This window comes from Toxoplasma gondii, chromosome IX (assembly GCF_000006565.2).
Source record: "Toxoplasma gondii ME49 chromosome IX, whole genome shotgun sequence".
Classification (NCBI taxonomy): domain Eukaryota; phylum Apicomplexa; class Conoidasida; order Eucoccidiorida; family Sarcocystidae; genus Toxoplasma; species Toxoplasma gondii.
The window spans coordinates 5,976,543-6,001,749 of NC_031477.1; the positions used below are offsets into that span (position 1 = coordinate 5,976,543).

Below are 25,207 nucleotides of genomic sequence, written 5' to 3' on the forward strand. Positions count from 1 at the left end.
TGCCGTAGGCTCCATACATGGAGTGCCATTTCGTAACCACTAAAGTTTTTCTGCACCACCGTTACTGCTGCGCATCCTCAACGGTCTCTTCCCGTTTCTTTACCACTGCAGCGCTCCCCAACCTCATAAAGCCATTCCGAGGCATTCTCCAAACTTCGACGAAGTCTGCTGTTCTAGTTTTATTCAGAAAATCCGCTTTCCACGTCCAGCGGCATGAGCACGCTACGTACAGAAGCTCTCCTCGTCGAGTTTGGGACCTAGAGGCGGTGCATCAGTAACGATGCGCGGCTTAAGAGGCTTTTACGAAAGATAGACATCACTTTCCGGTTCAGTTCCACCCACACTTTTCCAAGGCGCGCAAGATTTTCTGTCGAATCCACTGGTGCCTTCATGACGCAGTAGCGTACACAGGTGTCAGCAAGACCTTCTAGTTGTAATGAGGTTATTCTACATCGCTGATGTTCTAGGCGTGACAACAGATGCACTGCTGCTTCCATTCGTATTAACAGGGAGAGAAAACGCTTGCTCAGATACTAGTATGGTCGGTACCACCCCATTGAGAGTGATCACCTCTCTGAGACAGGCAGGAGGATGTAGGCTTGTTCTGGGGAGGAGTTGTGCTCCAGTCGCAGCCGCGGCGACAGATCTTTCCGAGCGTCGCAGAGTGACAAGAGAAGCGCGAATGAGTAAAACGTGAGGCCATGTGGTGCGATCCGTTCAAAGTGAATTGCCAAGCATGTGGAAATGTGTTCGTCTCAGATTCATTCTGTGTTGCGTTTCTGAATGGCGCGATGCATGTGAATCTGTTCAGCGAAATGTAAATCTTTCCTTGGCGTCAACAGGAAACTCAGACTGTGTGGCATCACTGTCTTCTGCGCGCCGCCCTCGCTGCTTTCTGCTTGCTCCTCCTTCTTCCACCTCTGTCTGCTCTTCGAGCACGGCAGAAAAAGGGGAAGGAATCGCGACTGCCTCACTGAGGTCTGTGTTTGACTTTGTCTCTTTCAGTCTGGAGTGCCCCTGTCAGGTCACACCTACTTTTGACTTCACGGGACGCAGCGCATGCCAGAGCGAGTGTCTCTTCTCCTACACCGACAGCTTTTTTGTGGACATTTACCTTCGCAACGTCCTGCACTTTGAGGAGGAGTTCTTCGATCTCGGACATGAAATTGAGACCTAGGTGGCAATTCTGAAGGACGACCCAGCCTCCGGAGAGGAAGCCGTTCTTGATCTTCTCGCGCGCAACAATCTCTTGCCCTTCTCCCATGGACACTTTATCTGTGGGGAACTTTTTCTTCTTCTTCGCCAGTTCGTCAATCACTGCTGTCGGGTCGGTCCCCGGAGAAAGCAAGAAGAGAACAGGCGTTCGACTGTGGGACTCTTGCCATATCGACTCCACAGAGTCGGTCACAGGTTCTGTGTACCGGGGATCGAGAAGCGCTTCGATGCAGCGGGCAGAAGCGACCACAGTTCGGTCTTCGCGCAAGGCCCGGAGCTGCAGCCGCAAGCACAAAGAAAAAGACATCTTAAACGCTAAATTGGAAAAGAGTCGAATAATCAGCGAGACCCAGAGACAGCGGTTCAGCAACTTCACAGCAATAAGCCGAAAAACGCATTCTCGGCCCTCAAGCACATGAGTGCATCGGTCTACACAAATATGCAATTCTTTATCCATACAAGCAAACATGAAAATATTCACATATATATACATTCGCATATACATATATATATATATATATATATGCATACAAACCGCCAACTTGCACAGTAAGGAGAAATATTTAGAAATAAATGTACGTACACATTTTTCCATCGAAATACACAAGTATGCAGATCTCCGTCCACACATACGAACAAGCATATATGCTAACTTCCTGGCTTAACTTCCAGGCTAAACATCCCTTTTCTTTTAAACACACTTCCCTTCTCGCTATGTTTTTGGAAATAGGAGATCACGTTAGTTCTTGGGAAAACGACTTCCGAACCACCAATACAGATTGGTGCAAAGATGTATGTTTATATATGTATACGTATATATATATATATATATATATATATCAGACACCACTTTTCATGAATACAATCAGGGAAACCTCGTTTAGTCCTCCACGTGTGCGGAAAGCAAACAGCCTTCGGGTGTCCACTTTGTTTGTCAAAGCATTGACACCGTCACAGCCTTTTCTGGCAAGTATCTACTACGACAGTGGGTGGAAGTGAGAGGGTCCAGCAAGCGCCGAGGAGCGAAAAACGTTTACGGCTGACATAGACATAGGAGGCGAAGGGAAGTATTGGTCCCCTTTCTGAAAAGGAGCAGTTCTTGATAGCCAGATTGGACTTCACAGACACATCGGATCGACGTCTTCATAGAACGTTTTTGCCTCTCCAAGAAAAAAGCACCAAGTGTCAAAACAAGCCCCCCTTGCCAGTGCGTATTGCCTTCCATGCGCCATGCTTTTTTATCTATACAGGCAGGAACCCGTACGAATCTCTGTGTGCAAACAACTATATATATATATATATATGTATATATATATATATATATATGTATATATATATATATATGAATATATTGTTTGTGTTTAGGTGCCTATATTTGTGTATTTACATACATGTTTATGTGTATCTACAGATTTTTGTATGTAGAGGAACGAGGGCAGCTCAGGTTTTAGGCAGGAGGTCGCCGGTATCTTATCCCAAGAGTCGTTGGGGGGGGCGTCTTCGCAGGTTTGCCCAGGACCTCGTGTCGTGCCACCGCTGCGCTTTTGTCAATGTGTGGCAGGCGAGAAAAAACGTTTTTTTCTTACAAGGCAAAGCCGAATGAAGGGCCCGAGTGGCTTCTGCATGCGAATTCTTTCTTCGAAGTCGGGGACAGCTTGTTTCTCTGGTTCGTTGTCTTCAAGGAACTTCCGCCACTGCGCCTCGTTCTTCCCAATGATGTCTGGCAACTCGCAGAAAAACTGGATTTGTTCATGGCCGAAAGAATGCCGAGAAAGCTGCAGAATATTCAACCACGTTTTTGAGTCTTGTCCGAGCCACTTGTACGGGCAGGGACGCTCCGCTTGTTCATCCAGGCCTGGCGAAACACAGAAGGCGCCGTTCACGAAGAAACACCGAAAAACAAAAAACCGTCTGTAACTCTGTACTCCCATGACTGTATCAACATGCAAAACTACAGACGGCTTCATCCATAGATGCACATGTCCACACACACAAATATATATATATATATATATATATATATATACATATATATATATATATATATACATATATATATATATAAGTTTATCTTGCCTTTTATAGGTTGTATTATAAGAGTTTTACATAACGACTGCTACATTTGAAGGGGTCTAGCAGTCCTGCAGGTATGATGTATATGGAAGTTTTTTCTCCCGTCAGTAGACGTCGGCGGGAGTATGTTCAGGTCACTGAGGGTGGACAGAGAGAGAGAAAGTTGAAGGCACAGCGGAAGTGTGTCTGTCCGTGAATTAATCGCGGGCTTCAGACGATGGCTGCCCGCTTCGCGCCGAACTTTTTCGTTTGTTTTTCTTGTCCTTCATGCGGATGAGGTCGTAGCAAGTTTCCTGCCTGCCACACAGGACCCCCCTGTGCCTGGACGTGAGTGACTAAGTCAGTCGCTCTTTCTTCTGCCCAGATGCATGTGCATCCAGAAAGCGAAGCCGAGAGTTGAAAAGAGGAGGAGGGTGTCATTACGCTTCAGAGCGTTGTTTGGCTTCTTTTTTTTCGTTGGAAAGCGCGTTTTTCTGCCATCTCTGGAGACGCCCCTTTTTTCCCGATCTATCCACTGCGTGTCTTGCGGGAGCAAGAGGACGGTGGTGGTGCGAATCTTTTCTGCAAAACCCACACCGCGAGGTGGAGTCCGTGAGATCTTGCATGCGTTTGCGCCTTTTTTTCATCATCTGGCGCGCTGGCACAAAAAGCATCTCACCTGCGCCCGCTGTCAGAAACAAAGACACATCTGCGGAAGTTAACTCTCCCGCCGTGAGCAGAACTTTGGTCGCCACCATCATCAGAAACGTTGTTTTGTGTCTCTCAAACAGTCCGCGATTGACGTAGCGATACACCTGGGGAAGAAACAGCCAGACCACCGCAGAGAGACACAGAGGCAGAGCGCTGGAGAATAGAGAGGCAGATGTCAAGAAACGGTAGGCGGCAGAGGGGTACAGAGACAAAGGGATAACTGGGTCGACAGACAGCCAGATGCAGAGGTAGCGAAAGGCAAGAGAGATGGAGCCTCAACTTCCGCTCTCTCTACAGGAAAAGAGAACTGACGTCGCGGACGGGACTCTCTGGACAAGCGTCAGAGGCCTGAAAAAAACGCTGCGTTTCAAACGTTCAACTCTGAGTCTCAAAGCAGCTGCAGAGTCTCATCGCCAGGCACCTCACTGTGAAAGAGACACACAGCACCGTCGTTTCCGCTATCCAAGTCGTTTTCCTGCGAAATGACGCGACCTCCTCTTTCCTAGTGCCACTGGTTCGGCGGACTATGCAAGTGGGTTCGCTGTATTCGCTGGAGCACGGCGAAACCATAGGAGGAGAAGACTGACTGGTCTCTGAAATTTCCATGAAAGCACCGGAGGTGCAAGGCTGTTCGGCGCCGTGGTGGCGACGCCGAGAAAGGATGCGGCGGAAGTCAGGCCTCGGTTTGGGCCGACGCACGGTCTCTCCACTTTGAGGAGGAGCTTATCTACAGTTTTTGCCACCCTGACGCAGCCTGCTTACTTGGTAGGTGAGAGCATCCACGATTCTTTCCACTCGTTTGTGCGTCGGCTGCGCTTTTTCGGAGCGGTGAATCGCGAGGTCGAACTGCTCCAGAAACTGCGCTAAAGACGAGTTGTACATCCAGCAAACGAGGGACATCTCGACCATGCAGAAGTAGAGAACAGAGCCGCGCGTCGCCACGGGTCGGTACTGTTCTCGCTTTTCGTTGATCTGGGAAGAGAGAGAACGGAGAGGACGCAGAAAAGAAGAGTAGCTGGGGTAACGGCAAGCAGGCCTTAGCCATATCGACAAAGTCTCCAGGCCAGAGGGAGTCCGCGTACGCGGCACTGAACACCTTCGCTGGGCCATGGAAAGAAAATGGAGAAATACTCCAGCTCACCAAGAGGACTCTGTGTGCGTCCGTGCTGTCTATCTGTGTTCGCCGGAAACAAGCACTGAGGTGCAGTTTCCATGATCTCCAGATGAGGAGCGACACCCGTTGTTGACTTCTCTTGCTTCGTCGAAAAAAAACCTGCGTTTTTTTTCTTGCGGACTTCGCTCTCTTCCTGGGGCTTTGAGTCACTTCAGAACACGATACGCGCTAATTCTAGCCGCTGTGGACTCTTGGACTCTCAAGTCTTTTTGGAATCTCGCGAACACAGATGAAAGCGTCCAAAACGAGCACTTCTAACTGACGTTACCAATCCAGCTGTTCCACTGGTGGGGTCTGGAGCAGGCAGAGACACAGCATGGCTGCCTAGACACTCGGAGCGAGCCTCCTCATGTTCGTTTCTTTGGTGTCTTTGCGTTCTTTGTTCTCGTTTCCAGTTTGCTGTCATCTTGGGCGCCCCCCGCCGCCCGTGCGTTTGCAGAGGAATTCTGTAGTGTTTCCAATATCATTATGACTGCGTTCGAAGATGGCCTGACACGGTCTGACTCTTCAGTTTTGCGGCTCAAGAACTGGAGGTTTTATCTTCTTTTCGTCTCTTTTTGCCGCAAACAGAGTCCTCCATCCAACCGCGAAGCGCTGACATGTCCGGTCTCGATTTGGTTTCCTCTCTGGTCCGCTCTCAGTAGTCGGGGTCTGAACTCCCGCATGCGCCTCTCCTCGCTTACCTCGAGTTTCTTCTCCTGCGCATCCTTCAACTTCTTCTCGACTTCCTTCGCCTTCGCCTTTGTATTTCCTAACACCTCGATCAGTTCGGTGTCATCCAGCAGGTTGCCCTGCGACTTCGACAGTCTCTCGAGAAGCTGATCGTCGAGAGCCTGCAGAGCCTTTGTGTTCGAAGTCACTTCCTCCATCAGCAAATTCAGGCTCTCCTCCAAGGACCGCTGCTCCATCGACAGCACGCGACCCAGGAGCTGCTGCTCCAGTCCTAGCGAGTCACGCAAGGAGAGTCGAACTAATATGGTAGACACTCCGCAAGTTGCGCCAGTCACACAAAACCACTAGAAGTGAAGAATGGTCCTGGCGCTCCTTCGTAGCCTCGAAAACACGAACTTGAACTGCCAGTTCCGTGAAAAATGCGTCTCTCGCCACTCGAGTAAAGCCGCCCTGTCTCAATAGAGACTCTGAAGCTCCCTCGACGCGTTGAAGTCTGGCAAAGTCGTTTCCACGCAAACATGGAGGCGCAGCCTACGGGAGACCCGACTGTGGGAAGTCCGACCTGAGACGTACTGTTCACAAGTCAGCGTTTTTTGTTGGACTCGTTCAAAGTTCGCACTGTAGTGACCAGTATGTCGTCTACCCTGTAAGGAGCTCTTTCCTCGCAAAGACTACCATTCTCCCCAGTCTTTGAGAAACAGTGAGTAGTCTGCCCTGAACGACGCAACTTTCCTGTAAAGAAACCTCTCCTTCTGACGAGCAAGAGTGTTGTAGGTTTCTTGTCTGGGGGCTGCAGAAGCGAACGTGAAGCTGAGGCCCTCTGCGTCGCTGAGAAAAACGTAGAGACGCGTCCGGTTTCTAGAGAAGAGTTTGAGCCTTTTTTGACCGGCTTTAGAGGTCCACCAATTCCCTCGAAAGCGTTGCCAGGCCTACCTTCTTGAGTGACTGTGAAGTCGATGACTGTGCACTTTGCTGAGAGCTCCGGGGAGAAATGCGGATTCGCAAGTTTCGTTGTGAGGTACAGTGTGAAGTCCGGATTGAACTCCACGAGTTGGTCAGACAAGTTCACAAAAAGTTTCTTCCCTTTTCGGAGAATCTGCTTTTCGAGAATCGGATCGATAAGCGGATTCACATCGTCGGTCACACCCTCTATCAGGATCGGCTTGCCCTCTTGCAGACAATATTCGAGCTGGTCTTTCAGTCTGGAAAACACCGAGAAGCTCACAGCAAGAGCAGACCTCAGGCGCTGCATGGGTGAATCTCTTTACGCGATCCCTTGTCTCTATCCTAGCGCATTTTTCTCACCGTCCTCCCTTTTTTATCACCCGCCTCGTATCTTCTTGCTTCTCGGTCTCTGTGTGTCTCCGAACAGACCGTCTCGGTTTTCCGTGTATCCGTGAAGCTTCCGCCACTATACAGCACCGAGAACGCATCCATTAAAGTGTATTTTTGTCCAAACGCTTCGATGAAACAATCCTTGTTCACTTAATAAGTACACCGCCCACCACTGAGGCAACGCTCAGACGCGCGCTTGCGAAAAAGACTTCACAGATCTCTTCAGAGACTCAAAGATGCGGAACCTAAGGCTTGCTTCTTTTCTCCCCTACAGAACGTCCATGTCTTTTGTCGACGAACTGTTTCCTACCTGGGACTCGACATGGTCGTGAGGCACTGCTTCGCGCCCTGCATGCGGCCTTCTTCTTTCTTCTTTATCCAGTTCAGCGCCTGACCTTGAGGATCCACCATGAGAGCGTATCTTGAAGATCGTGTGACGAGAATTGCGTTTTGAACTGAGAGTTCGTCTGCCGGTAAACCTTGCAGATTCCATTCTCCAATTGTTCCCTGGTCGACAAGAACCTCCACGATATTCACATCCTCGGATGCAGGAATCCCTTGTCGTTTACACATCGCCCCGAAACACCTGAGAACATACGAAAAAACATGAAACATGAACATGAGAAAAAAACAGCAACAGAGACGCCTGGCCTTCACTTCCAATTAGTGGGAGAGCTCGTCATAATCCACAACGCCTCCAAGAGGGAGGCAGAGGGTCGGTCGACTCGGAGTCGACTTCGTCTTGGAGACATGCGCATACACCTGATAATGAGACGGTCTTTCTTACCGACGCATGCAAACCGAAACATGGAAAAGAATGGAGTAGAGAGCCGCAAACAAATGATCAAGACATCGATTCATACACAAAGGAATCCGTGCTCACACACATGTGACTCGATGCACTGGCGTGTATCTGCGCAAGTAAATAAAAATCTGTCTAGATATATTCATACATATATATATATATATGTATATTGTCGTGTAGTATATTTATTCATATCCATATATCTATTTGTGTGGCTATTTATCTAGACATGCAGTTACACACACGTCCATGTACTTATTCTTGATCATATTTATATATATTTATATGGATAAGGCTCCGCCTTCAGAAGTGACCTCTTCATGTCGGCATTTTCGAAGGACAAAGACGGAACGAGAATTCGAAGAAGAAAGAGGAGAGACAGTGGGAAAATCTCTGATTCTTCTCACTCTTTGCGCATTCGCATGCGGTACTCCGCGTTGAAGGGTCCGCAGTAGGAGACGAAGCCGGCGACCACGGTGATGTCACCGACAAGTTTCTTTCTTCTTTCGGCGAATGTGTTTGAGTCCTCTGTCCTGAAACAAGAAACAAAAGCGACAAAGAAGGGAAAACAAAAGGCTGATCATATCTATCACAACCACCACACAGATAGGGAGAGGTACTCTAGACAGAGAGGAAGATAGACTACTTAACAGGTAGTCAGATATGCATCTACGTATGCAAATATATATATATATATATATGTATATATATGTATATATATACATATGTATACTTGTGTCACACAGGAGTGTGCGACTGTGAATATATATTATTGCTGCAGGGTATTCATCGACGTCCAGAGTTGCACTAACTTGTATTGTAAACCCGCAAACAGATCTGCATGAACGCATACATCCGTTCGCATATACACAAACGATGAGGTCCACGCAGAGGAGCGAAAAAAAGAATGATAGCTCAGTACACAGAAAGAGAGGAGCACATGGAAAAGTTCGGTGTTTCGCAATCGCAGCATACTGACGTTGAACATGGACGAGAGTCGGTGAGTCAGAAGAGGTTGAAACGGACGGATAGAGATATGGAGAGACAGAAGCGAGAGGACGGTACGCAGTCACTGTACGGCGTCTTGCAGAGAGATGCATTCAGAGATGGGTGACAAATCTCTCGCGCAGATGAGAGTGAAGTGTGTGTGTGTGTGTATGTGGACGGACCATCTCGTTTTTTCGCCTGCGAGGCCGTTGATAAGTTTATTGGCTTGGTCCATTTTTCGCTTCGTCGCAAGCGCGCGTTGTTCCAGCTCCGTCTTGGCAGATAAGGCAGCCTCAAACTGCTTGTTGATGTCTCGCAGAGTAGCCTGCGCCTGCGCAAGTTCCGCCTCAGCCTCAGCGAGCTGGCGGAGAGCAACGTCGACTCTGCGTCACAGCCGAAAAACCGCGAGCGCAAGTCTCGAAGATGTAAAAACGCAGTCTCCACGCACAACCGGAAGTACTGAAGAAGGAAGCAGAGGAGAGTCGAGTCTCCTCGGACCATCCCAGCGTCGACATCAAAAATAGCAGCAACCACGCAGAGGAACCCAGGAGACAAGAAAGAGAGAGACTGTCGGAGACCGGTGCCCGTCCGATGCAGTCTTACAGGTTTCGACAGCTTCAGACACACAGACAGTCAAACGTATGGAGAGAGATAAATCTAGATAGGAAGACTGAGGCAGGTACGCACACGTACATATAAAAACTATACATATACATATGCATATATATATACATATATATAGATACATGTATATATATATATATATATATGAATGTGTGTACGTTTTTACTTGCATAGGTAGAACTGGAGAGAGCGAAAAAAGAAGCAGAGAGAAATGGAGCTAGAGACGGACCGGAAGGAAGAGCAGAGAAATCGTGAAAAAGGAGGTACACAGAGAGTGAAGGGGAAGGAAGGAAGAAAAGACAGAGCGAGGCAAAGGAGAAGAAAAGGAAAGGGGAGTGCAGCCAACTTCTCTCTCGGCGTCTTTGACAAACGCGAAACGCCCTCACGAACCTAGCCGTTTGGATTTTGAGGTAGTCCATTTTAGGCTTGACAATTTTCGCTGCCTCGTGGTACATGACCATGGCGCCGACCCATTTGCACAAGCCTGTAGAGAGAGAACGCAGACAACACTGGCACTTCAAGAAGGATAAGGAAACGCATGCACTGCGGATCAGCAGAAATCAAAATCAGCAGAGATGTGAATAGCTACGCAGGTAACCATCTCCACACCTAGGCGCATGCATATGTGGGTATATCGCCAGAGATCACCGCACAAACATTACAAACGTATTTCTACTGATGCGTATATGTATATCTATACACGAATATACATATACATACGTATACATATGCAAATGTATGGAGTAGAGGGGCACTAGGCTGCAATGTGAACACTCGTAAAAAAGAGTATATGGATATATATTATATGTGCATGCGATGCGAAGGACTCTGCTGGGCGTCTGTTTCTGTATCGGTGTTTCTCTGGACTCAGGAAAGAAGAGTCATTTTTAAAAGTTCCCGTTGATCTCCCTGTGTGTGGAGCAGACGCCATGCAGAGACTCCAAAAAGGAAACATGCCGCATGCGTTTCCAACACTGGTCGACTTGACGAATTGCGGTGCCTCGGCAGCTGTGTACAGATTGCCCTAGGTGAGAATGGAGAGATTTGGGCAGGTCTATGGACAGACAAATGCACTGATTTGTGAATGCGTCAATCGATGGGTGAAACGCTCCAAAGAGGCAGACAGACACAAAGGTATAAAATTATATGCATGTCAATATATTTAGATAAAGGGGTGGATACCTCCGCGGCTGGATGACGCAAGTCAAGAGATAGGTGAGATGATAGGTAGGCAGAGAGACAGAGAGTTAGAAGTAGACAGATTCACAAAAATAAAACAGGAAACAGGAGCAAGTTGAACATCGATGAAGGAGAAGAGAAACGAAACTCCAGTGGAGGTTGCAGGTCCAGTAAGACTCAGGAAACTCGGACTTTTCCCTCCCGCCCACCTTCAGCTGCATTTGAGGCTTTTTTCGCGACGGCGGGATTGAAGTTTTCGAGTTCCAAGTACGGCATCAGGAGTTCGCATGTTTCGTCGTTAATGTTGTCTTTTTCATTCTGAAGGCCGAGAGAAAGAGAGAGACAGCAGCTGAGAAGCAAGACGTTTTTTCTGTTCAGCCTGGAACGCAGAGAAACGCGGGGAAAAGGCACTTGCCTCTCAGAGACGCTTCCCTGTTTTCGCGTTTTCTACGCAGGTCGAGCTGCGCTAAAAAGACCGACGAGCAGAAAAGAAAAAAACGCATCCGAACACAGAAGAAAGCTTCGATTCTCGCAAAGGACAAGACAAGAGGGGAGAAGCGCAAACGTCGGAAGGATTCGGCGTCGAACGCATTCTGGAGTTTCCTTCTGTTGTCGCTCGCGTTTTATCTTGTCCTGTTTGCACCGTCGAGACTCGCGCTTCGCGCAGTGGTGACGGTTGACCTCCCGTGATCCTCGAGGTTTCCTCTCCGTCGGATCTGTCTCTCCTCCCCTCCTCCGCATTCGTCGCCATGGCTCCCGCGTCGCCGGCTGGGCCTTCGAGGCTCCGTCCGCGCGTACCTTGGAGAAGTCGAAGAGAGTGCTGAGGAAGCGGACGTCAGCCATCATCGCCTTGGCAGTTTCGTCGAAGGAGTCGTGGATGAAGTCGACAGTCTTCTTGTTGATGACTTTCGCCTCCATGCGAACGTCCACGAGTTTCGTTTGCAGCAGAATCATCACGCCGTCAAACACGAGACGAATGATGTCTGAAGGCGTCTTCATCGTCTTCAGCTCGACGATGTCCTTCGCCGTGATCGACTTCACCGCATTCTCCGCCTCCTGCAAGTAAGGCAACGCCTGCTGCAAGTCGCGATTCGCTTCCTCCTGCTCCACTTCGATTCGTTCCTTGTTCGCCAGGCACTCGTCGCGGAACGCCCCCACCTGCAGGCAGCGGGAGGAAGCTCCACGAGACAAGTCACCGGAGCGACCCTGGCGACAGCCGCGGCGAGACGACGTTCGAAGCGAAGAGGGAGAGAAAAGAGGTCACAAACAGGCGAAGCGGCAAAGAGAAGAAAGTGCAGGCGACGCGACGAAGAGAACGACGAAAAGAGTGACGGACGACGAAGGTGGTGATGACGGGTGACGAGATCTGCGTACTTGTTCGCTCTTCTTTTGTGCCTTGGCAGACTCGCTCTGCACCTTGACGAGCAGTTGATTCGTCTGTTCCTCAGACTCGCGCAGTTTCTTCTCTTCGTCTTTCAGCTTCACTTTCATTTGCTTGATGTCCTGGGCAGCTTGGTTCAGCTTCAGAAGTCCGACGTTCACGCTGAACGTTGGAGAAACAGGAAACCAAGGCAGGTGAGAAAAGCTGCAAACGAGGAGGACCCAGCACACATACGGCCGCGACGAAGGCACAACCGACGCGCATGCAGGCGCCAGAGAACGCGAAGTCGAGGAGAGAGGAAAAAGAAGCAGGTAAAAGAGAGATGAGAAAACAGAGGAGAGACAGACGGCAGGGACAAAAACGCGAGAACCGCGGTGTGCGCCGCGGCATCCACAGCGGAGGAAGAAGAGGAAAGTCAAAGACTGAGTCCTTTGAAAAAGATGTTTTCTGTCTCGCGTTCCTCACACTCACCTGTGTTCCAGATTATTGACTTCTTTGAATTTTTCCGCGTAGACGAGTTTGTAAAAGCTGAGGAAAGAGAGATAAGACTTCGGCGTCACGTAAACATGTCTCCTCATTCGTAAAAAGTATTCTTCACACATGCGTCCCACCTGCAAAGGCAACATCCGAAAAGCCACAGGCGAAGTTGTCGACTCACAGACCTGCCCGGAAATGTTTGAACATGCAGAAAACGCGCAAACAAGGATCAACCTTCACATCGCCGTGTGGCAGTGCAAAGGCTGGCTTAGATCAGCATTCTTTCAAAAATAAATAATATACATATTTATATTTATATATATATATATATATATATTGTTATATATGTATATATATATATAGATAGATGAGGTCGACACTCCCATTTAGGCAAGAGGAAAGCCGACGAATGTGATATGCGTAGGACGCAATGCATGTGGATCAACGCGGGATGGAGCATTTCACCAGATTTAGCGCAGCAAGCCGAAGCAGGACGGGGCTGTGTTGGCGCAGGCGCGGTCGGCGCTTCGACAGAGAGTGGGGGTGACAGAGCAGAGCGAAGACGGCAGGGAAAATGGCACAAAACTGGAAGAAAACTAAACACCCGATCACATCTCAGTGGCAGTGAAGAAAGGGACGTTCTACGCAACGGAAAAACACAGAGAAATGTGCGCAGAAAACCCCAGAGATAATTAGTGCGTGTCGATGTATGTTTATTTCTGCATTCATATATTAACATATATATATATATTAATATATATATGTATATATGTATAACGTGTATCCTGGCATGCGCGTCTAGATATGCATACATGTTATTTAGGTTGCTACGTCGAGCTGTATGAATAGAACGACGTCTGTATGTTGGGGCGTAGGGACGGGCAGATGGAAATGCATTTTTGCCCTGAGGTGTGTCAATGCGAGTGTATTTGGTCGTTAGTCTTTGGAGACACGGTTTGTTCTATGGTCAAGGATAGAAAAATGAAGACGCAAGCGGCTGTGCATGCGCTCAGAAGCTGGGCAGCGAGAAACAATTTGCTCGGGGGTGTGACAGCAGCGTTTCCGCACCCGCTGAAGGCGTAAAGCTGTTTATCTCCTAACATGTATGACTCAGGTCTAAAGCCGTAGCTGAAGAATACTAGAATGGCGACCAAATTCGTTTCCTGGAGAAGATGTTTCCAATCTAAAAGTACGAGAGCGGAACGGGAGAAGGAGACGCCGTGACTTGCGCAGCAAAGAGAAAAACGCCTTTGCAGAGGTTTCCGAAACAACGATTCTACAGACCTACGACGGGACCGGTTCCGTGACTCAACCTCAGTCGGCTGCTCAAAAGAGTCTCAAAAACCAGGTTTGAAAGAGAGACATTTCGCGCCTACATCGGTGTGAATTCTCCCCATGGCTGAGAAGAGAGTCGCCTTCTTTTCGGGGCTCGCGTCGATCTCAAAGTCATGCAGAAACCGCGAAGACACGGCGACGAGAGCATCTTCTGGCCAAGGCAAAAACCAGTCGATCGTCGTGCTGAACAGAGCGGGGAATTTCTGCGCTCTCTCTGAAAAACAAAAGACAATTCAGACGCGCGCGCGCGATGAAGTCAACTTAGGTCTCACCCTGCATGCAGCGCCAGAGGCAGCCGCTTGAAGCCCTCGAAAGAAATACAAGCAGGTGCACGCATTCGAAATAGGCGATTCAATGCATGAGTACTGACAAAAATAAACACATATTTATATATATACATTTTTAAACGCATCTGCTTGCGTATATATATATATATATATATGTGTGTGTATATCGACACATTCATATCGGTAAATACACACATACACACATACACACACATGCAGACAAAGCTCTTCAGTCTGTGCATGTGGAGACAGAATTCTTCCGCGCCTGCACCTACGAATGCAACTCAGTTTTAAGACACAGTTGTATACGCGTATATATTCAGGTGAGTTACGAATTCTCTGACGGTTTTGCCCCGGTCAAAATCGAGGAGAGAATTCCTTCACCTGCAAACTTTGAAGAAAGTGGGGAAAAGCAGAGAACGACGTGCAAATTGTCCCGAACGCGATCCATGAAAAAGTTGTACAGGTTCACAAGATTCTCTTCTTGGTTCGGCCTCTCCTTGATGAAATCCGCGCGCCGCTCGGCCACCATGTCTGCAGAAGAGAGAGAAAAACGAACTGGATGGCGTGAGAAGCGAGACACAGGAGGTGAGAGAGAGCCAAGAGGATCGCAGACAGCTTTTGAGGCAAAGTCTGCAGAGAAGAAGAAAAAACTCGTTACGCAGCTCAGCATCGTCGGCCTACGCGAAAAAACACCGTACTAGGAATGCGAAAACCGTCGCCGTGCATGAGAGAGGTCCTCGTTGTCCAGCAGAATATGCTTCTTAAACCAGTGTGCGTATCTTCAGTGCGACTCAGCTTCTCCTTGTTCTCTCTCCATACAAAAGCTGGGGAGCGACAGAGTCATCTGACGGGTCGCTCTCTCGACTCGCAAACAAGATATACACATATATATATCCATATATATATCCATATATATATATATATATATATATATATAGCACCTGTCCAACCTACATGTAGGCGTCTGTCTCCATGTTTATATATGTTGATATGTATATATATATATATATATGTATATATATATATATATATGCACAGCGTCACACAGACCTATGTGTCGATGTACTGGTGCATATCTGTCACCTCACGCATATAGAATAGTGGCAGGAACCTTGTTTCTGTGGTGCGTAGCTGTCTGCCTCGGAAGTTCACCAGGTGTATCTCTGCGTTTTTCTTACTGTCTCTCTCGTCTTTAGCAAAGAGCCCTGCGACTTCTCCGGTGGAGAGGAGGGAGTTGAAGTACTCGAGAAATCCTTCGCTTTTGATTTCCAAGTCCGTCAAGAGGAACGTCGTCGCTTGATTCTTCTGGCCCGCCGAGGCGTACAGACATCGCAGGTCGTCGAAGAGGGCGTTGTCGTTGTACGTCTTCGTGACTGTAATTTGGAAAGTGAAGTGCCCAGCGATGTAGGCGGCGAGTCGAGCAAGCGACTGCTTCCCAGAGCCTCCGACTCCGACGAGCATTGCGGATCCTCTCGGCATCTGCAGGCAAACTCCGCTGCTTCGTGTATCCTCTTCTCTCTTCTCCCAGGAAAACCAACACAGCAGTATATATATATATATATATATATACATATATATATATATATATATATGATTACTTATACATGTATAAACGCACATGCCATATATATATATATATATATGTAGAGAGAGAGACGTAGATAAGGGAATTGACATGACTCCTGGTACGTACCTACGTGCATATGAATATCGAGGAAGGTCGGTGTCTTTCACATGTGTGCGTACACAAGAAGAGAGAGAGATGGAGAGATGAAGAATGAAAGCGATTCCCTCGCTTTTTTTCATGTGGGCAGCGCTATATCTTCGACAGGCGGCTGGCAGCGAAGACGATCCTCCACTGCATCGACTTTTCCTCCTTTCCAACTCTTTTCGTGTACCGCAACGAAGAACGAACTCAAGAAGAAAATGACAGGGAAAAGGCACGCAGGTGTGTGTGCATCCCCACTGCAGAGAAAAGCGAGTGTTGATTGCTGTCTCCTGCTCTGCAAGGGAGGCGCGCACTGGGCCTCCCTTCGTCAAGAGTCACGGTGTTGACCTTTTCAGAAATACGCCTTCACAGGTAGAGACCGTTTCGCGCTACTCAGCTAACGAAAGGTCTGTCGTCGACGGCGCGAAGCTGGCGATCAGAGACCTCAAGATTTGTACGAGGCGTCCGACGCATGGCGACTCGGGGACAGAAGGAAAAGACAGCAGGGGCACTGGCGCAACGCCAAAGGCGAGAGCTCTTTCTGCGTACTTGAATAATTCTGGAAATCGCCATGAGGTGGGTGACAGCGGCGTCGAACATAACGAGATTCATTTGTTTTGACGGATTGTCTTCGTTGTACTTCTCCAGATAGAAGTTCACTTTCGCGCGCACGACGTCGAGACTCGGCACCGGTTCGTAGATCTTCGGCGCCGGCAGCAACTCGCCACTTTCGTCTTCGACGCCTTCCCGTAAAAAGTCCGCAAACCTGGAGGCGACAAAGACAAGGAAAACGAGTTTCGGGTGTGCGTCCAGACTCTGTGCATGCGCAGGGACAGAACGAGAGGAAGATGCCGCGAAAACGGAGAGCGAGACGCTGGAGCGAGCAGGCAGGCGACCTCCTCCCGCGGCAGGCGCACCGCATGCCGTCAACCGATGCTGACATACGCTCATATGTGTACACGGTTCTGGATGCAAGGACCTGTGCATTCACAGAAATCCAGAGGACTCCAGGAAGCCAGCTGCCTCTGCGAATACATGATCCTAGCGTCTGAAAGTCAAGATCTCGCGACGGCGAGTCTTGCGCGAACCACACACATCGAAACGCGCATCCCCACAGACAAAGACATATATACATACATATATATATACATATATATACATATTTATACATATACATATATATATATGCTTGTCTCGAGGTGCTTGTGGTGAGTTACCACGGCGTCTCGTGGACGGCTTTTGCGAGTTCTCTTCCAAAGTGAGTGGAGCAGACTTCGTGGGCAGCCTGGTGCACAAACTGCTTGTCGACTTCTCTCGAGAGTTTGTCGGCGAAGACGCGCAAGCACTCGTTCTTCCAAAGGCCCACTAGCCTCTCTTCGCTGGTCAGTACTTCCAGAGGACAAGAGAGAACTCCTTGAAATACTCGAGACAAGTCGCGCATGTTGAAGACGTAGTGAAAGCGGTTCGGAGTCGGCAGCAAGGTCTTCTTCACATTCAACCACAAATCAATCGTCGCCTTCGTCAAACGAGAAGACAACTCCACAACCTGAAACGCCACACAGGTTCACACACTTGCAATCCGAGACAATTATAGACCTACGTATATATATATATATATATACGCATAGGTATACATATATAGATATATATAGATATAGATATATATAGATATAGATATATATAGATATAGATATATATAGATATAGATATATATATACATATATATATATAAAGATATGTCTATTCGAGTGTTCGCCTCTATTTGCGTGCTTGCACATGCAGATGGAGGTGAATGCAGTGTGTACAGGTATTTGCGGACAGATGGAGACGTTAGAATTAACTTGCGCAGACACTGACGGATGCACCGACTCAGAGATGTAGTAGATGTACACCTGTATATATATATATATATAATTACATAGAGAGAGACGCCGCAGGAACAGAGATGGTCCGTGTGGCTTGATTGCGGTGCTTTGTTGGTGTGTATGGTGATAGAAAGATGCCTGTTTGATTCCCTGCAGACCTTGGGAGACGCGGCCTTGGGAGTAAAGCGAGAGCGAAGCATCGCTCCGTAGATGTTGTCGACGGACGCGAGAGAGGGGAGAATCATGTTGAAAGAAAAAAATTTGGACTTCAGGCGGTTGGGGATGTCGTTGCGACCGCCGCCGGGGTGATTCATCGCGCCCAAGTACTGCATACCAATTACGGTCTTGAAGTCTCCTCTGGCGAGAGAGAACAAGAGGAAGGAGAAGAGAAAGGAGGAGGCGAAGAGGTTGGAGGAACGAGAAGAAAGAAAAGAAAGGACAGGTATATGGAGGAGGATGAAGAAGAATGAGAGAGAAGAGAGAAAGAGAGAGAGAAGGCGGAAGAGAGAGGAAAAAAGCAGAGACAGACGAGAAGAAGGAGACTGAGAGAGAGGACGAGAGCCAGTGAAAGAAGAGAGAGAAAGAAAAGAACAATGGGAGACGAAATCGGGGAGGAGAAGACTGGACGCTTGAGAACAACTTCACGAACGAAAGCGATGTCCAGGTGTGGCATCCCTGTAGAATTTTGATTTCTTCCTTTCCTTTTTTTCTCTCTCCCTTGACTGGTCCGTCCACTCTGTCCTCTGAGCTCATTCCCGCGCTGCCTTTCGTCGCATGTATCTTCCTTTCTGTCTCTGTTTCCGCGGACATTCCTCTCGACCTCTTTCTCTGTTCTCTTTTCTTTCGGCCTGCCTCGCCACGATGTGTGGTGGCATCAAGGACGCAACTGGAAACCGGCACTTGGGTGGACGCAATGTCTGCTTCTTTTCTTTCCACCCTGCCGGCATGGTGATGACGGCGCGACTCCGAGCGAAACTCGATTTTTTCGAATCTGACTTTTTTGAGTCGCATGTTTCGACTGTACAGAAGTTTCAGGTCTAGACTGAACTGAAGCACGGATTCGCTTTTCTCGACATTTTCCTCAGCGGGACTTCTCGCCTCGAGTTTCCACTCTCGCCGTCACAGCGTCTCTCTCCTCCCCGGCGCCGCTCGCCACTCCCCACCGTTTGTCTTTGTCGAGGAAGTACATGCCTCCTTGCTCAATGAGTTGTCTGCCGAGCTCGAGCGTCACTTGGTCACCCCAAGCGTTGACGAAAGGCATGGACATGTCGTCCAGAAACAGCGTCATCTGTTTGCCGCCAGGCGGGCAGTACGTCTTCCCGGTCTTTCTCTCCAGCTCCGCCTCGACGGTCTGCTGAAACCTCTCGGGTGTCGTCGCAGACGACAGATTCACCCGCTTCCACAGGCGCTCGCTGAGCTGGTACTTGGAGAAGAACATCAACGCAGTCGAAGTCTTCGCCGTTCCGGGACCGCCGACCAGCAACACAGCCTGGAACGAAGGTGGATTCCGCGAGTGCGGCAAGCTCAAGAGGTTCGTGACCAGGTACTCTGCTCTGCAGAGGACAGACATGGAGAGAGGGAGGAGACGAAGAGCCATGGTGGAAGGGAAGGCGGAGTTCACGGGGACCGGCGGCAACGCGCTGGCGACGCGGAGCGTCTCTCTGAGCGCCTGCTCTCGCCGCTTCGCTCCTTCTCTCCCCGCGACCGTGTGCTGCCTTCTGCGCGCGCGCGCGAGTCACCTGCCCTTCCGTTTGCCTTGCCTTTCAGAGTCGGTTGTGGGCGCGAGGATGGAGGAGAAGGTGGCGGAGCCTGGAGGCGGAGTCCACTCTCTGGCGCTCCACTTCTGGAACGTCTTCGTCTCCAGCTCGACCCAGTAGTCGAAGAGTGTGAGGCCTTCTTCGCAAGCATGTGGAGCTCCCAGACTCTTCAGGAAAGCGTCGAAGCGAAGACGGTCCTCGGTTTCGAGCAGGCCGCCCACCCCCCATGTCAGCGCGTAGGTCAACACACGTTCGTACTGCAGGCTCGTCAAAGCCTCATTTCGAGTTTCAAAGTGACGGAGCAGCGCGGCCAGCAAATTCAAGACCTGCACCGTCAAAATCTGCGCCGAAACCGGCATTACATGTCGCAGCTCTCTCAACGCAAAGTCGAGCGTATTCGCCCCGAATAAATACCTGGAAAAAAACGCCAGGGACATGCAGGAAGTCGCGCGAGACAGCGAAGGAAGGGAAAAAGCTGAAAAAAAGGCAGGCGAGAGAAAAAGAGAGGTGGAAACGCAGAAAGGAACACGGTGTCGAAGAGAGGAAAGCAGAGGAGACGCAGGCAAAAGAAGGACAGGGAGGAGAGGCGACCGGCAAAGAAAGAGATCCAGACAAGGAGAATGAGTCCAGACGCATGGGAAGATGACAGAGAAGGGAGGAAGAAACGCCCGAGACTAGAGGGACAGACGTATTCACAGACGAAGCGTTGAGCAAGAGCAGAAAAGGAAGTCGGCTTGTTTCGGCGAGAGTGAGAAAGAACAGAGATGCGGAGGCTTTTTTTTCAAGAGACGCAAAGAGACTCCAGAACACTCGCTCTCGAACGAGATGACAACTGCGTTTCTTCCCCTTCCTTCCACGCAGCTCCCTCCACGTTCTTCGACGAAGTTCTCTCTTGTCACTCTCTCACTGTCTCTGTCGAGGAATCAACTTTTTCTTTCGCCTCACTTTTCAAAGAGCGGAGTCAAGAGAGCCTTTTCTTCGCTCGCCGCAGGGCCAGTTTGTGCGCGGGCGTTCAACCAGCTGAGGACGAGAGGCTTCCAGCCGACGTCGGTGGCAGATACGTAAACGATGCCGGCGCGGCTCACCGTCGCTGGCGAGGCGTTGTTCAGGTTTTCGACTTCGAACACGATCCTGCGTGAAGGAAACAGGCCAGCTCCTCGGAGGACAGAGAACGAGTCCCAACAATGGAAGTCCATCTTGAACACCGAAACAGAGGCGAAGCCACAGAGAGAAGACAGAGAGCAAACAAACAAGAGACGACGCAGACGCTGGAGACGTAAGAAATAGTGGAGACTCCACAGACGCAAGAGGCAGTGGAGACACACAACAGAAAGCAAGTATAGCAGAGACAGTAGATCCGGTAGAGCTTTGGAGAGAGTCCCTGTGGCGATTGCGTGCGTTTGGATGAACGCGTTGGTGGGCTTGCACTGCTGAAAGAAAGCGTCGCGGAAACAGCCTGGAAAGAGCGTTTTTCTTTTTTGATGTTTTGCCTAGTGCAGTTGCCATTCGAACCGTGTGTTTTTCTCGATTTTCGTACTTCCAGAGACGTCGAAAAACAAGCTGAACATCTCCAGAGGCTCTAGACCCGTCTGCCCGTTTGGGCTCATATATATATATATATATATATATATATATATACGTGTATTTGTATGTGTGGGTGGTGGAATCTTTCTGACTGCTGCATCGGATTCTTTCTGCGAGTCGCCGGCTCACCGAGTATTTTCCGTCATGGGGATTCGATCGTTGTTTGCGAGCGTGAGGATTTTATTGTCGTCGAGAACGGTGTTCAGATTTTCGATCCAGATGGCGTCGACTGGTCCGTCGCAAGTAAGCCAAGTGTTGAATTTCAGAGCTCGGTTGTTGTACTTCGCCCACAGCCAGGCAAAGATTCCTGGAGTCCACTCTTCAGTCAACGGGTCTTTGACGCCGTACATCTGTTGCGCCGTTATCGCCTTCGGATTCATCACCACACTCCTCGTCGGAATGCCAATCGACGTCAACGCCGTCGCCAGCGTCGAGGCGATTTCACTCTTCCCCGAGCAAGTCGGACCGACCAGCATGAAGCCATGTCGAACAGTGGACGTCTGAAGAGAAGGCGGAGAAACGAAGGAAAACGAAGGAAAACGGGGGGAAAAGGAGGGAAAAGGAGGGAAAAGGAGGGAGAAGGAGGGGAACGACGGAGACATGGAGATGGAAAAAGGCACAGTTGTGCATGTGATTGTCGGGGCAGAGTCGCGTCCACGAGGTATCTCTCCAAAAACGCTCATCGTCTATTGGCTTTGTTCTCTGCTGATGCCTGTGCAGCTTTCTTTCTCTCGTGTACTTGTTCTTCTCTCGTTCTTGCCGTCTTTTTTCGCTTTGTACGTCTCTCCTTCGTCCTCCGTCTCTGTCTTTTTGTCTGACTTCTATTCTCTCCTTTTTGACCATTCATCAACACTTGTCCCTCTTCCTATTTCCCCTCACTTGCTCTTTCTCACCACTTCCTTTCTCCCTCCCTCTTCGTCTCTCTTTATCACTCTTTCTCTTTGCGCTTGACACCCTCGCTTTCTCCTTCTGTGAGGCACCGGAAAGACGCAGAGCGAGCAGGCTTCTCGATGGTTTACGTCTCCTGCTTTCCGACAGCGACATCTTTCTCCTCTTCTTTCTGCCCTCCTAGGACCGGCTTTCTTTCACAGGGATTCTTTTGTGGTTTTCTCGTTGCGAGAGGAAAGCAAGAAACTTCGACCGTCACGGAGAAGGAAAAACTCCAAGGGGGAAGTATCACGCGTGCGTTGCGTATATGAAGCAACTGTGTGGTGTTGCACCAGCATGCTAAGAGAAGAAAACGATTCGACCAGGTGGAAAACAGTTCTCGCATATCTACACGAGGAGTCCAGACCGCAGTCTCTCCTTTCCAGAAGAAGCTCTTTCTCTCGTCTTTCTTTCCACATCCTCTCTTTCTTCCTCTCTCTTCATCGTTGCTCTTCCTCCCACTTTCTCTCGTCCCCGTTCCGTCCTGCAAGGCACAACTCGGAGCCGCAGACGAGTCAAGCTCCGAAGCAGTCAGACCCGCAGAAACAGGTTCTCCTAGAAAGACAGGCATGTTCAAATGAAGCGACACAGGTCAGCTAACGCGAACGTCAACGGTGAGACAGAGACGCGCAGAACTTCAAGCCGCGACTGCTGTACCTCGTAGAGCTGCATGACTTTGGTGAGAAACTCGTCTGAGAGAAGAAGCTTGTTTTTCGCGATCGTCGCGACGACAGCACTCTCGACTTCGCTGTAGAGCTTCTTTGGGGGGTCCGCTTGCTTGGGGAAAATGTCGCGTAGAAGCGAGAGGAACAATGGAACGTCGTCCGCCACCAGCTTTGAGAGGTTCATGTCCCTCAAGGTGCTGGAGAGAAGCGAGAAAAGCGTCAGCATCAGAGCAAAGCAGAATCGTGAGCCGAGCCGAAGCAAAGGCGGCTGGAGACGCGTTGTCTGCCGAACTCGAGGAGATCGATTCACTGGACGCGGAAGAAAGCCGGCCAAACGAGCAAGCGCGAAGGGAAGAGAAAAAAGTGGAGTCCACGCGAGAGTGGCGACAGCCAAGAGACCCGCCAGAATGACGCATGTGCGCCTCTGGTCGAAAATTTTTTTCTGCGTCTCGCAGTTCACGAGCTGCAGCCTTTCGCCTCCTTCCCCTTCTCTCGTTCGCGTTTCCCTCTCTGCTCTGTTCCTTACCGCATCAGCAACATCTCTTCGTCAGCGTCGGGATCCGTCCTCTTGGTGGCGCCTGCCGTTCGCAGCACAGAGAGAATGTTTCTTAGACCGAAGTCGTAGTGGCGCTGCTTGGAAAGCTGTTCCTCGCAGAGGCCGTAGAGGACCTTGAACTTCTTTGACAAGTTGTCAATGTCGAGGTATCCGACAGACGCCAGTTTTACCTGGGGCGCAGCACAGCAGGGCATGTCGAGACATGCGAACACACTTGGTCAAATCCCGCGGAGAGAATCTGGAGAAAGAGAGACAAAGTCAATTCGAGAGAAGGCTCGAGGCAAAGGAAGCCTCTCTCAGAAGCAACAGCGTCAAGGAGCGAACGCGGATCGAAGAAACAGAGACGGGAGACGCGGAAAAGGGACTAGGAGAAGCCAGGAATCTGGTCATGGAAACGAACGAGAAAGAAAGAACTGTGCGGAGATGACTCTAAGAAGAGTGGACTCTGTCGAATGCGGCACCCTCAAGGTTCGCTTCAGGGAAGAAGGAGCAAAGACGTCCGGTAACTAATCCAGTGGTTCTTTTCAAGTCACCTGCTTATCTCGAATCGAAACAGACGCCTGTAGAGTACCTAGATTCTTTCTCCACGATTTTGAGCATGACTTCAGAACCGCGATCCACACACACAGTCTGGAGTTCAGTTCGATCCAGTCTCACTTGTGCGGTCGCACTGCAGGGAAGGAACGCTTTGAGAAAATCGTTGCCTCTTTTTCGTGGAAGCGTCGAGAGAAATTATTTTTCAAGTGCAAGTTCAGCCTGCGAGTCGAGAACCAACTGCATCGCTTTCTCCATCCCGTTTCGACTGCCTTCGCGCCTCACTTTTATGATGATTTGGCGATCAGGAACCATCATGGAGACACTTCGGAAGAGCACCTTCAAGTTCTCCGGAAGTTCTTGTCTCCCTGCGTATCCCGGATTCATCGTGATGAAGTACGCGGTCGCAGGGACAAGCCGAATGGGTGCTGCCTCGCCGGGGAACATGAAGGTTCGCAGGCCTTGCTTCTTCGCAGTTGTGATGGACTCAATCTAAAAGAAAGAAACACCAAACATGAAACGCTGCTGGCGAATCCCGAGTGGAGACAAAGGAGAAAAAAGGACGAACAGCGTCTCCGAGAAGGAGTGAAGGACTCCGCGTGACTGCCGACGTCTCCGTCAACACCGGCATGGTTTCGGGGCTGCTGTTCTTTCCGTTTGTTCTTGCTTGTCTGAAAACGCGTTTTCTCCTCACTTTTCATGAAGTTTTCTTGCCGCGCTCCTTATCCTTCCTCTGCACTGTGTGCTCTCTTCCCTCTTTGCCTCTTTTTCTTCTCTCCCTCCTGCTCTTACCCCTCCTGCTTCTTGTTTCTCTGTCTGTTCTCGTTTCTCTGTCTGTTCTTGTTTCTCTTTCTGTTCTCGTTTCTCTTTCTGTTCTTGTTTCTCTTTCTGTTCTCGTTTCTCTGTCTGTTCTCGTTTCTCTGTCTGTTCTCGTTTCTCTGTCTGTTCTCGTTTCTCTTTCTTCACGCCACACGGTTCTTTTTGTCACCTGCATGGCGACGACGGAGAGCACTTCGAGGTCGATGCGGTTGAATTCGTCGAAGCATCCCCAGAGACCGCTCTGGCAAAGGCCTTTGAAGATCTTGGCCATGTCGTTGTAGCGGTGTTGATCAGAGCAGTTCGTCACGACGACGAAGACGCCTAGAGTCCTGCCCATGTCTTTCACAGTCTCCGTCTTCCCCGTCCCCGCGGGACCTGCAGGTGCGCCTCCGTAGAACATCCCCAGAGCTTGCGAGCAAGTCAGGTAACACCTGGAACCCAGGAAGGAGCGCAGGCCGGAGAAGCAGCGCGCCATGAACGCGGCGGCCAAGGACTCCGAGGCAAAGGAGACCAAGCAAAAACAGGGAGAGAAGCAGACCCACCGAGGAAGCGCGC

The 25,207-nt window shown here is 49.7% G+C and overlaps 1 protein-coding gene across 1 annotated transcript in view; it reads right to left on the reverse strand.

The window, feature by feature from the left end:
* Nucleotides 1–25,207, reverse strand: part of TGME49_306338 (dynein gamma chain, flagellar outer arm, putative) — a gene marked incomplete at both ends in the record, with an annotated part of 49,113 nt that overhangs the window by 3,008 nt on the left and 20,898 nt on the right. Inside the window, 28 exons of the mRNA XM_018782479.1 lie at nt 1,115–1,492; nt 2,802–3,070; nt 3,947–4,082; nt 4,741–4,950; nt 5,836–6,095; nt 6,758–7,026; nt 7,470–7,745; nt 8,372–8,497; nt 9,134–9,334; nt 9,966–10,059; nt 10,964–11,072; nt 11,553–11,912; nt 12,129–12,297; nt 12,607–12,746; nt 13,989–14,161; nt 14,619–14,768; nt 15,416–15,716; nt 16,495–16,711; nt 17,163–17,491; nt 17,969–18,167; nt 18,974–19,363; nt 19,550–19,981; nt 20,513–20,698; nt 21,281–21,651; nt 22,736–22,940; nt 23,270–23,469; nt 24,119–24,325; nt 24,822–25,083. Coding sequence (XP_018636169.1) covers nt 1,115–1,492; nt 2,802–3,070; nt 3,947–4,082; nt 4,741–4,950; nt 5,836–6,095; nt 6,758–7,026; nt 7,470–7,745; nt 8,372–8,497; nt 9,134–9,334; nt 9,966–10,059; nt 10,964–11,072; nt 11,553–11,912; nt 12,129–12,297; nt 12,607–12,746; nt 13,989–14,161; nt 14,619–14,768; nt 15,416–15,716; nt 16,495–16,711; nt 17,163–17,491; nt 17,969–18,167; nt 18,974–19,363; nt 19,550–19,981; nt 20,513–20,698; nt 21,281–21,651; nt 22,736–22,940; nt 23,270–23,469; nt 24,119–24,325; nt 24,822–25,083 — 6,619 coding nt within the window. The remainder of the gene's footprint in view (nt 1–1,114; nt 1,493–2,801; nt 3,071–3,946; nt 4,083–4,740; nt 4,951–5,835; nt 6,096–6,757; nt 7,027–7,469; nt 7,746–8,371; nt 8,498–9,133; nt 9,335–9,965; nt 10,060–10,963; nt 11,073–11,552; nt 11,913–12,128; nt 12,298–12,606; nt 12,747–13,988; nt 14,162–14,618; nt 14,769–15,415; nt 15,717–16,494; nt 16,712–17,162; nt 17,492–17,968; nt 18,168–18,973; nt 19,364–19,549; nt 19,982–20,512; nt 20,699–21,280; nt 21,652–22,735; nt 22,941–23,269; nt 23,470–24,118; nt 24,326–24,821; nt 25,084–25,207) is intronic.